This window comes from Dromiciops gliroides, chromosome 1 (assembly GCF_019393635.1).
Source record: "Dromiciops gliroides isolate mDroGli1 chromosome 1, mDroGli1.pri, whole genome shotgun sequence".
Lineage (NCBI taxonomy): Eukaryota > Metazoa > Chordata > Mammalia > Microbiotheria > Microbiotheriidae > Dromiciops > Dromiciops gliroides.
In genome coordinates, this window is record NC_057861.1 from 56015220 (window position 1) to 56031408 (window position 16189).

Below are 16189 nucleotides of genomic sequence, written 5' to 3' on the forward strand. Positions count from 1 at the left end.
TAGATATAACCTATATCAGATTACCTGCTGTCTAGGGGAGGGGGGGGAGGGGAGGGAGGGAGAAAAATCTGAAATTGTAAAACTTGTATAAACAAAAGTTGAGAACTATCTTTACATGTAACGGAAAAAATAAAATACCTTATACATTAAAAAAAAAAATAAAAAAAAGAAACATCATTGGGGCAGCTAGGTGGCGCAGTGGATCAAGCACCGGCCCTGGATTCAGAAGGACCTGAGTTCAAATTCAGCCTTAGACACTTGACACTTACTAGCTGTGTGACCCTGGGCAAGTCACTTAACCCTCATTGCCCAACAAAAAAAAAAAAAGGAAGCATCATGTCCCCCAGCCCCATCAACCAAATGACATTCTCTCTACTATGTTTCTGATTATTCATGGCATGGCACCTCAAGCCTTTCAGTTCTGGCTAGAGGAGCTTTTTAAGGTATTTGAAAGGAAAAGATTGTGGATTTCAAACAGAAAAGAGCATTGAGCTTAGAATGAGACAGGCAGTCTTTAGTGGTGTGCTCAAGACCAAGTCAGTTAACCTCTGTGGGCCTCGGTTTCCTCTTTGTAAAATGGATAGGATAGTGCTTGTAGCACCTACCTTGTGGCGTGGTTTTGAATCTCAACTGAGATGATAAATAGACAATGCTTGTGACTTTGGACAAGCCACTACACCTCTATGTGGGCCTCAGTTTCCCCTTCTGTAAACTGGATATAATAATGCTTGTAGCACCTACCTCGTGGAATAGTTTTGAGTCTCAACTGAGATGATAGATATAAGTGCCTGTGACTTTGGACAAGCCATGACAGCTCTGCGTGGGCCTCAGTTTCCTCATGTGTAAAATGGACAGGCTAGTGTTTGTAGCAGCTATTTCCTCATCTGTCAAATGGGGCACTGAGGGTCCTCCCAGCTGGAGGTCTGCACCTTCACACTGCCCCGCCCTTCCAGCCTCCCCAGAATGAGCCCCCACACTCACAGATGTAATAGTAGTCGTGTCCGGGCCGGAACTCAAAGCCCAAGGAGAAGGGTGTGAAGAGCTGGAATTTCTCGGAGAACTTGAGGGGCCCGTTGGGTGCCGTGGGCCGGTTACACTCCCAGCGCTTGAAGCCCTTCTGCCGGTGGTCACAGGAGGCGTGGCCCTCATCATTGACCATGTACAAGACGTACTGCTCCATGAGCACAGACGGGGGCAGCGGCTTCTCGTAGTGGGGGCAGTAGATGTCCAGATAGTCATTGATACTGACTTCCACTGTGTAATCGCCGTGGTGAAACCTGGCAGGAGAGAGGAGGTGGCAATGGTCAGGGGCACGGCCCACGGTCCACTGGGACCCCAGGGCTCCCAGGGACTACAGACCAGGGACCATGTCCTTTAAGGGAAAGGTGAATATAAACAAGAATTGCCATAATAACAATCATTTGTTGTTATTCAGTCTTTTTAGTCATGTCTAACTCTGTGACCCCACTGGGGGTTTTCTTGGCAGAGATACTGGAGCTGTTTGTTATTTCCTTCTCCAGCTCATTTTAGAGATGAGGAAACAGAGGCAAACAGGGTGAAGTGACTTGCCCAGGGTCACACAGTTGGTAAGTGTCTAAGGTCAGGCCCTCCCAACTCCAGGCCCAGCACTCTATCCACTGTAACATCTAGCTGCATATCTGGGAGTAAAGCTACCACCTGCACTTTCAGCCTGTGGGAGATGGGAAGACCCAGTCTTTGGGGTTTTTTTGGGTTTTTGGTGAAGCAATTGGGGTTAAGTGACTTGCCCAGGGTCACACAGCTAGTAAGTTAAGTGTCTGAGGCCAAACTTGAACTCAGGTCCTCCTGAATCCAGGGCCAGTGCTCTATCCACTGCACCACCTAGCTGCCCCAAGACCCAGTCTTTAAAAAAAAAAAAAGCCAGCCACATATACCTTCTATTCTATGCAGAGGAATGGATGTGGTCAAGTCAACAAGCATTTATCAAGCACCCACTGTGTACTGGCACCATGCTAGGTAGTGGAGATACCAAGATGAAAGCCCTTGCCTTCAGGGAGCTTCAGTTCTGAGGTACCAGTACACAGATAAGTCATGGGAGGAGTGAGACAGAAGTAACTGGAGAGATCCAGGCAGGCTTCATAGAAGAAGAGGCTCCCGGGCTGAGTCTTGATTTCCAGAGATGGAGATGAGTGGGAGGGCATCCCAAGGCACTCTAGTGCCTGAAAGGGCATACATAAAGCTGCAATGATAGCTGAAATTCAGATCATGGAGAGCCCTGAATCCCAGAGGCCACTGGGAGCCATTGAAGAATTCTGAGCAGGGCAGGGGGAGTCAGAGGTGTCCCTTAGGAATGTGGTTTTGGTACCTCTATGAAGGATGGCCTGGAGAGGGCAGAGGAATGGCCCAGGCTGGACGCAAGAGGGCCCGACTAAGGAGGGAAATGGCTGCCCGGGGGTTGAATCTTGTCCTGTCTGCCTCGAGAACTTTCCCAATGATCCCCTTTCTCTAATCACAAGGGCCAGGCCACTGTCATTTATGTGCTATCACCTCTCACCCGGATTTGCAATTGGAGCAGTTGCCCCCATTTGGTCTGCCTTAGGTCTCTCCCCTTTCCTATCCATCAGGATCGGTCTGGGGGGGAACTGGGCTAGGAACAAATGTCCTGTCCCCGTGAAAACTGGCGAACTGCCAGATGTTCGGGGGAAGAAGTGGGGAGAGATCCTGGGCCAGATGTTTGAGGATGCTCAAGCCAAACGCTAAAGAAGCCTTAGGTCCAGATGTTTGGGGGCTCTTGAGCCAAATGTTTGGGCCCCCTCTGTCCAGATGTTTGAGGCGCCATGAAGCCAGATGTGCTGTCTGCTTTGACCATTTGTTAATCAAACCAGGTTTTGCTCTCAGCCCCTGGGGTGGGGGGGGGTGGAGTGGGGTGGGGTGGGGAAGAGAAGGGAAGAGAAAGTCCTCAATGACAAAGAGGGAGGAGGCTGCCTCAGTGAAATAAATCCAGGGTAGGCCTGGATTCAGACCTGTCTGGCTGGATTACAATACAGGCCCATCTGGGGATGATACAGGGTGGGTAGGAAGGGTGACAGGGGAAAGCCTGGGGGAAAGTGTGGTTTCGTAGGACAAACCCTGCCGCCAGAACCTAAAGAGCCGTGTTCAAGTTTCAGCTCTGGCCCTTACTGTGTGACCTGGGACCTAGCGTCCCTAGTCCGAGCCTGTTTCCTCCTTGGGGATGACAACATTGACTTCACAGAGCAAGGCTAGAGGCAGGGGAGCTCCAGAAAGAGGGAATCCAAGGCCTGGACCAAATTGAACAGGTATGGGGAGATCCCAGTCCTCTGTTGCCTTCCCAGCAGCCCCATGGATTTAGTGCAAATGTGGCTAGTGACAGCCTTCTAGTGACACTAGGAAATCCAAGAGGACAATAAATCTTTACATGCTACATAAATGACAGCAATCATTGCTGTTGTTATAATAACAAAAAGTATTATTACTGTTATTAGAGGAAGATCATTGAACACTAGCGCTGAAACTAGGAATTATCACACCTGGAACACTGAAGATGGCCCAACCTGCAGGTGTAGACGGGGGGGGGGGGGGGGGGGGTATTCTATTTCACACACACACACACCTAAAACCAAAGAGTTTAGCACTCACCACTACTGGAAGTACAGGGAAAGTTAAATTTGGAAGTGTGCTGATAAATATTTAACAACCAGATCTCAAAAAAAAAAATTACACATCACACACTTTTAAGTTTAATGTGCAATACTAACATTTTCTCTATCACTTTTCTTAAGTCAAGATAATCAGCTAAATAAATCAAGCTCTAATTTATAGCATTTGCTGATTTCTGGGGTGTAAATGCTCACACTGAAAGTTTAACAACAGGCTCTTCCACAAGCCTCTGAGAGGATGCCAGGAGAGGGGTGTCATGGTGACAAAACCCTGAGGGAAGATGGCCAAGGCGGCTGCACAAAGTGCAGGCGGGGAAGATGGTGCCCTGGTACAAAGCCCCTTTCTCCCAATGCTAGTTACAGCTTGGTTGAACATTGTACATCGCCTACTATGGAAAAGGTGGTGTGAGTTCTGGACCCTTCTATGTGGGCACATACACCCTCCAGTGGGTCTCCAGATCCCACCTCTCTCCTGAGCTGCAGACTCAATTTCCAACTACCTCGAAGAGGACATTTCTACCTTCACCTCAAACTCCAAACCAAAGGTCCAAAGCCAAACTCACGTTCTGCACCAAAGCCCAGCTCAGGCACTTGCTCTGTGTGCAGGACTTGGGAAAGTCAGTCACCTCACTCTTGGGGATAGAGCCTCCTCAGCTGAAAATGAGGGGGTTGAACCGAGATGGTCTCTGAGCTCCCTCTCAGCTCCAAATCTAGCATCTAGAACCCTGCCTCCTTCAGGTGGCTATCCTCCTCATCCTTCTATGCTCAGACTCTTACTCTGCCAACAATGAAGAGCCAGGGGCAGCTAGGTGGTGCAGTGGATAAAGCACCGGCCCTGGAGTCAGGAGTACCCGAGTTCAAATCCAGCCTCAGACACTTAACACTTACTAGCTTTGTGACCCTGGGCAAGTCACTTAACCCCAATTGTCTCACTAAAAAAACAAACAAACAAACAATGAAAAGCCGGGGGACTTTAGAACATAAAACAAGAGTATCAGTGCTAGAAGTTGCCCTAACATGAGAAGAGAATGTCAGCACCAGAAAGACATTAAAATCTAGATCAGAGTGTGAGAGCTAGAAGAGATCTTAGAACATGGAATGTCAGTGCTGGGAGAGCCCTTAGAACAGAGAATGTCAGAGTTGGAGGAGGGGGGCCTTAGAACCCAGAATGTCAGGGCAGGAAGGGCCCTCAGAACAGTCGACATTTCCAAACTTGTTCCACACTACTCCTTTTCCTGAACTCTATTCTAGCCAAACTGGTCTAGGGACCGATGGTCACACAGGACAATCTACTTCTAGCCTCCTCACCTCCATCTCTTAGGATCTTGAGCTCCCTTCAAAGCCCAGTTCGGGTGCTTCATTAGGCCTTTCTGGATTCCCCCCCACCCCCCAAGAAATTACTTGGCATTTCTATATACATCTGTGTGCACTATCTTCCTGGATAGAGGACAAGCTTCCTGAGGGCAGGAACTATTTCACTTTTGTCTTCCGTATCTCCAGTACCTGGTCCGGTGCCCAGTCCCTACTAAGTATTTAACGAAGACATTGTTGAGAACAACCGTGGCGGAGGCGGCCGGATGGCAGCCTTCTCCCAGAGAGCGGCAGGGCCTTATCAGCACAAGGCCTGGCAGACTGGCCTCATTTCCTCGCGTGACAGAAGGGTTATCAGGCCCTAGATCAGAGGATCTGCCTGGGAGATATTTTTACCCAGATTTCAGCCAGACATTTGACAAAGTCTCTCACAGTTTGCTTGTGGAGATGGGGAGATAAGGAGGTGGATTTGACACTGGCGGAGCAGCTGGGAGATCCCCGGAAGAAGAACCCAAGGAAAGAGGGTAGGGAGGACGTGGATGTGGGGGGAAGGTCATAAATGAGGAAGTGGTGACTTGAGTTCCATTCAAGGTTGGTGCGACATCGGGCAAGTCACATCGCTTCCTGGGCTTGTTCACATTGTTGTGAAATGAGGAGAATGGACCAGGTGATCACTTCCAGCCCTGACATTCTGTGTTGTAAGATACCTCCCAGCCCTGACATTCTGTGTTCTAAGGGCCCACCCCAGCCCTGAAATTCTGTGTTCTAAGGGCTTCGGCTCTGACATTTTGGGTTCTAGGGACCCACCCCCAGCCCTGACATTCTGTGTTCTAAGGACTCTCCCAGTTCTGATATTCCCAATTCTAAGAACCCTCCCACTTCTGATATCCTGAGTTCTAAGTTCCCTCCCAGTTATAACATTCTGTGTTCTAAGGGCACTCCCAAATCTGACATTCTGTGTTCTAAGGACTCTCCCAGCTCTGATATTCCCAGTTCTAAGGGCCCTCCCACTTCTGACACTCAGTGTTCCAGAGTCCTCAGCTCTAACATTCAGAGTTCTAAGTTCCCTCCTAGCTATGATATTCTATATATTGTCAGCTCCCTCTCAGTTCTGACATTCTCTTTTTCCCAAGTTCCTTCCAGCTTTGCCATTGTAAGTTCTTGGGATCCTAAGGTCCCTCTCAGCTCTGACCTATGTCCTGTGTTCTCAAGGCTACAAAGCCTGGAAGACTTCAAGGAAGAGAAGGCATCTTGGATTTCAGGGCCAGAGTGTAGAAGCCCATGACCCCCAGTAGTTACACATATGGCTCTGGGGGAAATCTCTAATGGGGCCTTTGGGACAGCCTCAGGCACAGGTCCCCTTAATTATTTCATTTCTCTCAACCAGGGCACTTTCATAAATCATTCAAGCCTCCTTTTGATCTGGGCTAATGAGGTTTCTTGAGCTAGGGTTTCAGTAGGTGTGAAGATAGCTCATCAGCTAATTAAAAAAATAAAGCAGAAGCTGGGGGGTGGGTGACGAAGAGGGAGAAAAAAACAGGTGTCAGGACAGGAAGGCGTTGGGATACAAAGTGGTAAGGGGATCCCCGCCTGCTTTCACACCTCCACTGTCTCTAGCTGAATTATTCATAAAACCCCAGGAGGGAGCCAGCAGTCAGTCCCATTGTAGAGATGAGGAAACTGGGTCCCATGGCGATTGAGGGGTCTGTCAGCTGCTGTTCAACTGAGAACCTGAGAAGGGCCCAAATATCAAACATCACCTCCTTCCTTGGAAAGGAATCGCCTCTATGGTATCTATCACGCCTCTCTGGGAGCCATGATGATTCACAGATTGAGAGGTTTTGATCCCAGGCCCCTGATTTTACAAATGAGGAAATAGAGGCACAGAGAGGTACAGTAATTTGCCCAGCTCATACAGCCAGTAACGGTCTGAGCGGGGAGCTAGATCCAGTTCTTCCTGACTCCAGCATCAAGGCTCTATTTCCTATGCCATGCTCCAATTCAGTTCAGCAAATATTTAAGCACCTGCCCTGGACCTACAAGGCACTGCACTCAGCACTGAGATACAAAGATTTGTGGGACAGTATAAAAAAAATGGCTCCCAAGTCACAAGATTTGAATTCATATCCTACTTTGGAGGTTTACTAATTGTGTGACCCTAAGCAAATGACGTCATTTGTCTGGGCTGAGTTTTCTTATCTGTCTGAGTCTCAGTTTTCTTATCTGTAAAATAAAAGAGTTGAACTAGATCCAGCTCTAGAGGTATGAGGCCAGAAGATCTGAGTTCAAATCCATCCTCAGACACTTACCCACTGTGTGACCCCAGGGAAATCATTTAACCTCCGTCTACCCCAGTTTCCCCATTGGTAAAATGAGGATAATAATAATAGCACCCGCTTTCCAAGGTTCTTGTGAAAAGATATATTTGTAAAGCGCTTTGTTGACAATAATGCACCATGAAAATGCTAGTTATTTTTATTATGGTTGTCACCAATGTATGCAAAAACCACACAGTCCCTTCCTTCAAGGAGTTCATAATCTACTAGGGAGGGGGCGAGGGGGATAGGAAAGGAACCCAAGCTCCCTCTTAGGACAGTACAGGTTTTGTAGGCCTTCTGAACTCTCCTTGAGACCACAGGGCTGTCTCTGGACGGCATTAAATTCCAGCACCAAGCAGAAGTTGGGGTTGCAGCAGCAAGGGATCAAATAATGATATAGGCAAGCAAAACTGGGGCGGGGCCTGGGGGGGTGGAGCCAGGATGACGGAGAAAGGAACCCAAATAATGTGATACAAGGAGGTGTGGGATGCGTGTAAAAGGATTGAGGAGGGAAAAAAGACTGTCAGAGGGGAAGGGGGGTGGAGAGACGGCATCAAGGAGGAAGGAATGGCACTGAGCTGGCTTGGGAAGATTTCTGGGGGAGGAGATAAGGGGCCATGTCTGGAGGTGGGGGCAGGGGGTGACCTGTGTCAGTGAATGGAGGCAGATGTTGGGGAAAGCCAGTCATTCACTTCTGCTTGAATACAGAGGGGGGAAGGAGAGGAAAGGAAAAAGACACTACAGAGGGTTCTGAATGCCACACTGAGACAGCAATGATTTTCATGAAAGGCATAGAAATATTTGGAGTAGGCGAGTGACAAGGTCAGTTTATTGAAAAATTACTTGGGGGGAAGGTAGGCAGGTGAAGGTCATCCTACTTGAATACCTCCAGGGACTGGAGGCTTATTACCTCCCAGAACGAGGCAGTCTCCTGAACACCAATTCTGTTCAAGGGATCATTGTGGGTGAAGAAGAAAAGCTGAGGCGATAGAGGTTCCTTTCTCTACCTGAATAAGATAGCTACCTTCCCTCCCCTCTAGCAACAGGTCCACCAGAAGCCAAGGATCCAGACCAGAGGAGGCCAAATAAATCCCAGGGAGGAGGGATTTTAGCTAGATATAAAACTGGGTCACCAATTTACACTTGAAGGGACCTTATGGGCATTCTAATTCAATCCCCTCTTTTATTGCAGATGAGGAAACTGAGATGCAGGCATTGAAAGCAGAAGCAGGGTGGCTCAGTGATTAGAACACTGTAAGTGGGGTCAGGAAAACCTGAGTTCAAAGAGAATCTCACACATTAGCTGTGTGATCCTGGGCAAGTCATCTGACCTCTACCTGCTTCAGTTTCTTCATCTGTAAAATGGGGGTAATAATAGAATCTACCTCCCCAAGATGTTGTGAGAATCAGATAAGATTACTCTTTTTTTTTTTTTAGTGAGGCAATTGGGGTTAAGTGACCTGCCCAGGGTCACACAGCTAGTAAGTATTAAGTGTCTGAGGCTGGATTTGAACTCAAGTACTCCTGACTCCAGGGCCGGTTCTCTATCCACTGTGCCACCTAGCTGCCCCAAGATTACTCTTACACACACACACACTTTCTCTCTCTCTCTCTCTCTCTCTCTCTCTCTCTCTCTCTCTCTCTCTCTCTCTCTCTCTCTCTCTCTCTCAGCCCTGACATTATGGCTTCTAAGGGCCCTCCCAGCTTTGACACTCTCTGTTCTAAAGGCCCTCCCAGCCCTGACATTCTCTGTTCTAGGAGCCCTCCCAGCTCTGACATTATGGGTTCTAAGGGCCCTCCCAGACCTGACATCCAGTGTTCTAAGGCCCTCCCAGTCCTGACATCCAGTGTTCTAAGGCCCTCCCAGTCCTGATATCCTGTGTTCTAAGGGCCCCCCAGCTCTGAAAATCTATCAGCACACATGAAGAGCTCACTAGCTGCCCACATTCTAAGTCCTAATGGGTTTTGTAAGTCCCTCTCTTGCTGATCCTTTGCAGATAATAATAGCTTTCACTTCTCCAGTACCTGAAAGAAAACAGAGGGCTCCTCCCCACAGTGCTAGGAGGGAGGTGGTATGAGTATGCCACCACCACTCTTTACAAATGAGACAAGGGGGGGACTTGTTGGGGTGCCTGCCCATCCGTGTGGCCATAAAACAAGCCCTGAATGGAGCATTCCCCACCTATCCAGGTAGTCCATCAGGGTTTCCTTCTTTTCATAAAGACTTTGGGAGGTGCAGCTAGGTGGCACAGTGGATAAAGCACCAGCCCTGGATTCAGGAGGACCTGAGTTCAAATCCGGCCTCAGACACTTGACACTTACTAGCTGGGTGACCTTGGGCAAGTCACTTAACCCTCATTGCCCGGCCCCCCCCAAAAAAAAAGATTTGGGGGGAAGGGACTCACTCCCTTTGGGGTCAGCCTGTCCCTCTTTTGGCTAGATCCCTGACTTCTCAAGCCCAAAGGGGCCGCTGTGCAGCCTCCGCCCCACCAAGCCCCTTCACCTACTGCTTCATGCTCGGCCCTCTAAGAAGCTGAAGGCCAGAGCTACCAGAGGCTCCCATTCCCGGTCCAGCACATAGCCCAGCCTTCAAGTACTGTGGCCCACAACAAAACAAGCCTGGGACAGACTAAACGACAGCCCCAGGGTTCCACAAGGGATCTGGGTAGAGTCAGGCCCAGAGTCCAGGATTCCTACTTCCGCCACACTCAGAGAACAGGGTCCCTGGGAAACATGGAGGGAGGTAACTGGGCCAAAACCATGGGAAGGGGGCGGCTGGGAAAGCCAAGCCTGCCAGCCGGCTCTCAGCCCCTCCCAGATCCCCCCTGCCAGGCTGGGATACTCTTCCTGGGAGTGAAGGTCTCTCCTTTCTAGAGTCACTTTAAATGATAATAATAATAAAAAAAAAATTGCTTTTTCAAACTTTCCGGTGGGTGATATTAATGCCATCAGCTATCTCCTGCTGACACAATGGGGTTACGGCGGGCTGGGGGAGACTGGGAAACGGCACACGCAGACACTTTCAAAGCTGGCTGGCCCTGGCCATGCATTGTGGGTAATGCTATGCAAATCAGTGTGCAGAAATGCTACTTGGCCCACACTGGCGGCCTCCTTCCCCAGCCTAAGGGGCTCTGGTTTCTAACCTGGCACAGAGAGAAGGGGAAGCCAAGAGGGGCCCGGGCTCCATAGCTGCCCATGGTGTGGCAGTAAGAACCACCAGCCCTGGGTTCAAATCCTGACTCTGCTACTTCCTACCTGTATGACCTTTGACAAGTCCCTTCCCCATCTCTAACCTTCAATTTCTCCAAAGGAGTGGATGATTTTTTTTTTTGTTGTTTTTGTTTTGTTTTGTTTTAGTGAGGCAATGTGGGGTAAGTGACTTGCCCAGGGTCACACAGCTAGTAAGTGTTAAGTGTCTGAGGCTGGATTTGAACTCAGTCCTCCTGACTCCAGGGCCAGTGCTCTATCCACTGCGCCACCTTAGCTGCCCCCGGAGTGGATGATTTTTTAAGGCGTCTTCCAGCCCTGAATCCTCTGATCTCCTAGGGTAAGCCAGAAGCCTGTGAAACGGCCCAGGCCCCAAGGAATCACATGAGAAGGCCCAGGCCCTGCTTTTTATTAGCGATGTGACCTGGGGAAAGTCAGCTTCTTTGGGCCTCAGTTTGCACATCTATCAAGTCAGGGACCTGAACCAGACCACTTCAAAGGCCCCTTCCAGGTTCAAATCTAAGATCCCAGGACCCAGGCAGAGCATGACAGGAAAGGGACCCGGAGCCCTGTGGTACCTGCACGTGTACAACAGGACACCTTTCTCCACACCTGCCGCTAGGTGCCTACCTGAGAGGCATCTCTGACTTCCCCTGTTCCCATTCCTCCTCCCCAGACAGTAACTGTGGAAGATGTGGGATGTCAGAATTAATAAACCCCTTTCTCAGATGGGGAAACTGAGGCTCATAGATGGGATGGGGCCCGCCATAGATCACATAGGATCACATGGGCCACCCCTAGAAGTCACAGGACCTTGAGCATTTCAACAATGGTTCTAAAGATACTACTTGTACTCTCTTGTCAGCTCGCCTGAAGATTTCTGGCCCCCAAGTCAATAACTACCAGTCAGCCTTTGGCCAGAGGGTCCAGCCATCTGATGCATTCAGAGGGAGTCTTCTGAATTAGTGAGCGAATAATTACAATCACTGGTTTGAGCTGGAAGGGGATTCATCAGCAAGCACCTTGCCCAACCCATCTCCAAGCTGTGAATGTCTCTCCCAAGACCTCATCATGTCTCTGTGTGAATACCTCCACTAACGGGGAACTCACTCCTCTCCAAAGCAGTCCATTTCACTTTGGGCAGCAGCAAGTCTTCCAAAAACAACTTCCTACATTGAGACAAATCCCCTCTTTGCTCCGAGTTCTGCCCTTCGGGGCTGGACAAGAACAAAGCTGCTCTCTCGCGCCATGGCCAGCCTTCCCATCCCCTCTGAATTCTCTCTTCCCCTGGTTTCTTTGATGGACCTTGGCACTGCTTGGGTCTCCTGTCGCCTTCCCAGGCTGGACAACCTCCTCTGAGCTCTCCAACTGGTCTTTCCTAAAATACAGTGGCCCAAATGAAACATGGTAACTAGGTGGGGTCCGATCAGGACAGAGAACAGAGGGACTGTCGGCTCCTTCATCCTGGACTCCAAAGACCAGTCGGGCCTCCCCGTTCCATTCTCTTCGAGCTCCAACTCCCCATCTCTGAGGCTCAGGGCCCCTTGCTCCAGACAGATCTCTTGCTTTCTTCCCTGGATGCCCACTTGGACCTTTGGCTCCGGCCAGGCCCATCTCCTCCCTGACGCCCACTAACTGGAATGTCCTCTTCCCTCCCTCTCCTCTGTCCTAAACACACTCTGTCTGCCCTTCAAGGACAGCTCAGGCACTGCCACTCCTTGGGATTCTTCCCTCGTCCCCTGGCCTCTAGCTGTTTCCCCTTATTCTGATCCAAAAGACAGGAACGTACAATGTTTATTTATTTACTTATTTATTTTCTTTTGGGTCTGTATCCAGGCCTTCAATGCCCTTAGCTGGGTTCCCAGTGTAGAAATCCCCCTCCATCAAGGCAAAATCATCGGTTGATCAACACTTATAGTCTTGAGAGCTATTCAAGGAAACTGACGGTGTGACAGAAAAAAAAAAACAAAAAACGGGCACAGGGGGTCCCAGGGGACCCGGTTAAATCCCATCTTGTGACACTTACCAGTTGTGTGTCCTGGGCAGTCACTTAACTTCCAAAGGCCTCAGTTTCCTCTCATTGGTAAAATGAGAGTTTGGACAAAATGGAGTCCGAGAATTCCTTCCAGATCTGGGTCACAGAGCCAGTAGGTGTCAGGGACAAGGCTTAAACCATCTCCTCCTGATTCAGAGACTAGTCTCTCTAAACCATTGGGCCACATTGCCTAGTTTTTCTTTTTTTTTTCTTTTCTTTTTTTTTTTTTTTAGTGAGTGGCAATTGGGGTTAAGTGACTGCCTAGGGTCACACAGCTAGTAAGTGTTAAGTGTCTGAGGCCGGATTTGAACTCAGGTACTCCTGACTCCAGGCCGGTGCTCTATCCACTGTGCCATCTAGCTGCCCCTGTGCCATCTAGCTGCCCCGCCTAGTTTTTAATTACACTAATAATAGCACAGTTCACATTTCTGGAGACACTTGGAAGGTGGATTGTGTCAAATCAACAAGCTTTTATTATCTCCCTTGTGATGCTCCAGGCACTGTGCTAAGGCACGGGGGCTACAAAGCAAGCAAAAAGAGTGACAGGTCCTCCCCATGGAATTCATGTTGTAATGGAGGGAAAGATGGACACATACAAAGAACCTGAAAGGGGAGAGGGGCAGGGAAGGGAAGCGGACTTTTGGAGAAAGAGGTCTGAAGAGTCTGAAGGGTGAACGTGGCCGCTCTTTTCTTGAAATGGGGGTGCTGGAAGGAATCAACAATCAGAGGACAAAGCAGAGGGGCTCTTCCTGGGTGACACGATGTTCATAGTCCCTGGGAGATGTGTGATGTCAAACTTAACCTTCCCATTTCAAAGGTAGAGAGCTGAGGCTCAAGGGCGGGAAGGGGCCCACTGATGAACATATATTGGCCTCCCTGCTTTAGGAGACTGATCATCCCAGCCTGCTTTCAGAGAGGGGGGTCTAGCCCTGGGCCTCTGAGCACCCTAGGAAGGGGGTGAAGAGGTGGAGAAGCTTCACACCAACTCTAAGGGGGCTGAGCCTCTAGGCAGGGCAGTGACTTGTCCAAAGTCACACCACTTAATGTCAGAGGCAGCTTCTTCTGAGGCCAAAAATAATTGCCTTCTGGCGGATTTGATCCAAAAGACATCCCCTAAATGCTTATTGTGTGAAGAGTCCCAGGGCTTGGTGCTAAAGGAGAGGCAAAGTAGATAGAATACCATCTACTGAGCTACAGAGCTGGGAGGGCACTCAGAACCCAGAATGCCAGAGCTGGGAGGGACCTTAGAACACAAATGCCAGAGCTGGGAGGACCTTGGAAACCCAGAATGTCAGAGCTGGGTTATAACACAAAATGCCAGAGATAGGAGGGCACTTGGAACCCAGAAAGTCAGAGCTGGGAGGCCCTTAGAACACAAGATCTTAGAGCTGGGAGGGCCTTTAGAACCCAGAATGTCGGGGCAGCTAGATGGTGCAGTGGTAAAGCACTAGCCCTGGATTTTCAGGAGTACCTGAGTTCAAATCCGGCCCTCAGACACTTGACAACTTACTAGCTGTGTGACCCTGGGCAAGTCACTTAACCCTCATTGCCCCTACAAAAAAAAAAAAAAAGAACCTAAATGTCAGAGTGGGGAGGGCCCTTGGAACAGAGAATACCAGAGCTGAGAGTGATCTTAGAACCAGAATGGCACATCTGGGAGGGCACTTAGAACATAGAATGTCAGAAACTGGATGAGCTATATGTAGGAGATAAGGCCAAAGCAGAACTGTTAAAGAATCTAGGGATCTTTAAGGCAGAAGAAGCCAGGCCTGGGCAGAGAGGGAGGGGCAGAGCCATGGACACTCTTCATTCATCTGAAGGGCTGTCACTTTGGAAGAGGCAAGAGGCCTGTCCTGCCTGGCCCCACAGGGCAGAAATCAGAGCAATGAACACAAGTTACAGAGAGAGACAGATGAGAGCACCGGTACTCTAATAACATTTCACATGGATCAGTCTCATCACCCCCACTAGACAGGGAGAGTTCCTAGAGGGCTAGGGCCACGTCTCATTTCAGAAAAAGCTCTGGCCTTGCAGTCTGGGAATTTGTTTTGCTTGATTATACATGCTTGTAACAGGGCTTTTGTTTTTCTTGATTCTTCGGGGCAGAGAGGAAGGTGGGAAAGAATATGTCCTGAAATAAAATACATTTGATTTAAACAATAAAATAAAGCTCCAACTTGGTGGCAGCAGAAACCTGGAATCCAACCCTGACTCTGGCCCTACTACCTGTATGATCATGGGCCCTCTCTGACCTCAGTGTCTTTATCAGTGGCACCTACTTGGCAGAGTTGATATGAGCAGGAAACGCAATGACATTTATCAAGTCCATGTGACCCTTAAAACAGATGTAGATGTGCTTGAGAATGATTTGCTGACTGAAGGGAAGGTGAGTGATTACAACTGTTATTATTATGTACAGGGATATGGACACCTGAAATTGCTAGTAATGATGTGTTTTTGACCAACCTGTGATGGAGAACTCCCAATGTGGGAAACTCTGTCTACTAATGCAGATTAGTGCCTGCTCTCTAAGCATAAGGGCAGTTGTGTGGCTGGGCTAGGAGTCAGAAGAATCTGAGTTCAAATCCAGCTTCAGACACCTTACTAGCTATGTGACTTTGGGCAAGTCACTTCACCTGTTTGCCTCAGTTTCCCTCATCTGTAAAATGACCTGGAGCAGGAAATTGAGCAAACCACCCCAGTAGCTTTGCCAAGAAAACCCCAAATCCAGTCACAAAGAATGGGACACGACTGAAAATGACTCCCTCATGAACAACTCTTAGCCTAGTTTTCAGAATTGTCTAGAATGCTGAGAGGCTCCAGGACTTGCCTAAGGTCACAGAGCAGCAGATTTCAGAAGGAGGACTTCACCTCAGATCTTCCTGTCCCCAAGTCAGCTCACAACTCACACTGGCTCTCATATCATTATAATTATGAATAGTGTATTATTTTCTCCTACTCCCCTAGAGCCCAGGACAGTGCCTTGCACACATATGCCACTTAATAAATACTTGTTGAAACTCAACTGAGAGAGGTGGTGTAGCAGGAGTGGGTAGGGCACTGGACTTGGAGCCAGGGAGGCCTTGGGTTCAAATGCTGTCTCTGACACTGACTAAGCTGTGTAACCAGGGCAGATCACTGAGCTTCTCTGAGACTCAGTTGCCTCATTTGTAAAACAGAACAGATGATCTCTAAGGGTCCTCGCACCTCCAAATCTGTAAGCCTAAGAATGGAAAAAGATTGAGAACCCAACAGGCTTTCCAAACCTGCTCTAGAAACCAGCTCTGGTCTCAGAAAGTTAAACCAGGAGCAGCTAGGTGGCTCAGTGGAGTGAGCACCAGCTCTGGAGTCGGGAGAGACCTGAATTCAATCCGACCTCAGACACTTATACTTACTAGCTGTGTGACCTTGGGCAAGTCACATAATCCCAATTGCCCTCACCCCCAAAAAAAAAATTAAGCCAGGACCCGATAACCCAGAGGAGAGGGCAATTCCTTCTGGACTCCCCACATCTATGGGTGCAACGCAAAGAGCCTGAGTCTGGAATCTGGAGTCAAGAGCTCAGAGTTCAAATCTCAGCTCTGCTTTACTTACCACCTAGGGTGACCCCAGAAAAGTCACTTGAACTTTCTGGTCCCCAGGATCTCCATCTATCTGCACAA

General features: G+C 49.0%; 1 protein-coding gene across 1 annotated transcript in view; it reads right to left on the reverse strand.

Moving 5' to 3' along the window:
* EFNA2 (ephrin A2) overlaps positions 1–16189 on the reverse strand; it is a 97382-nt gene that overhangs the window by 15407 nt on the left and 65786 nt on the right. The window contains exon 2 of the mRNA XM_043975378.1: positions 982–1277. Coding sequence (XP_043831313.1) covers positions 982–1277 — 296 coding nt within the window. The remainder of the gene's footprint in view (positions 1–981; positions 1278–16189) is intronic.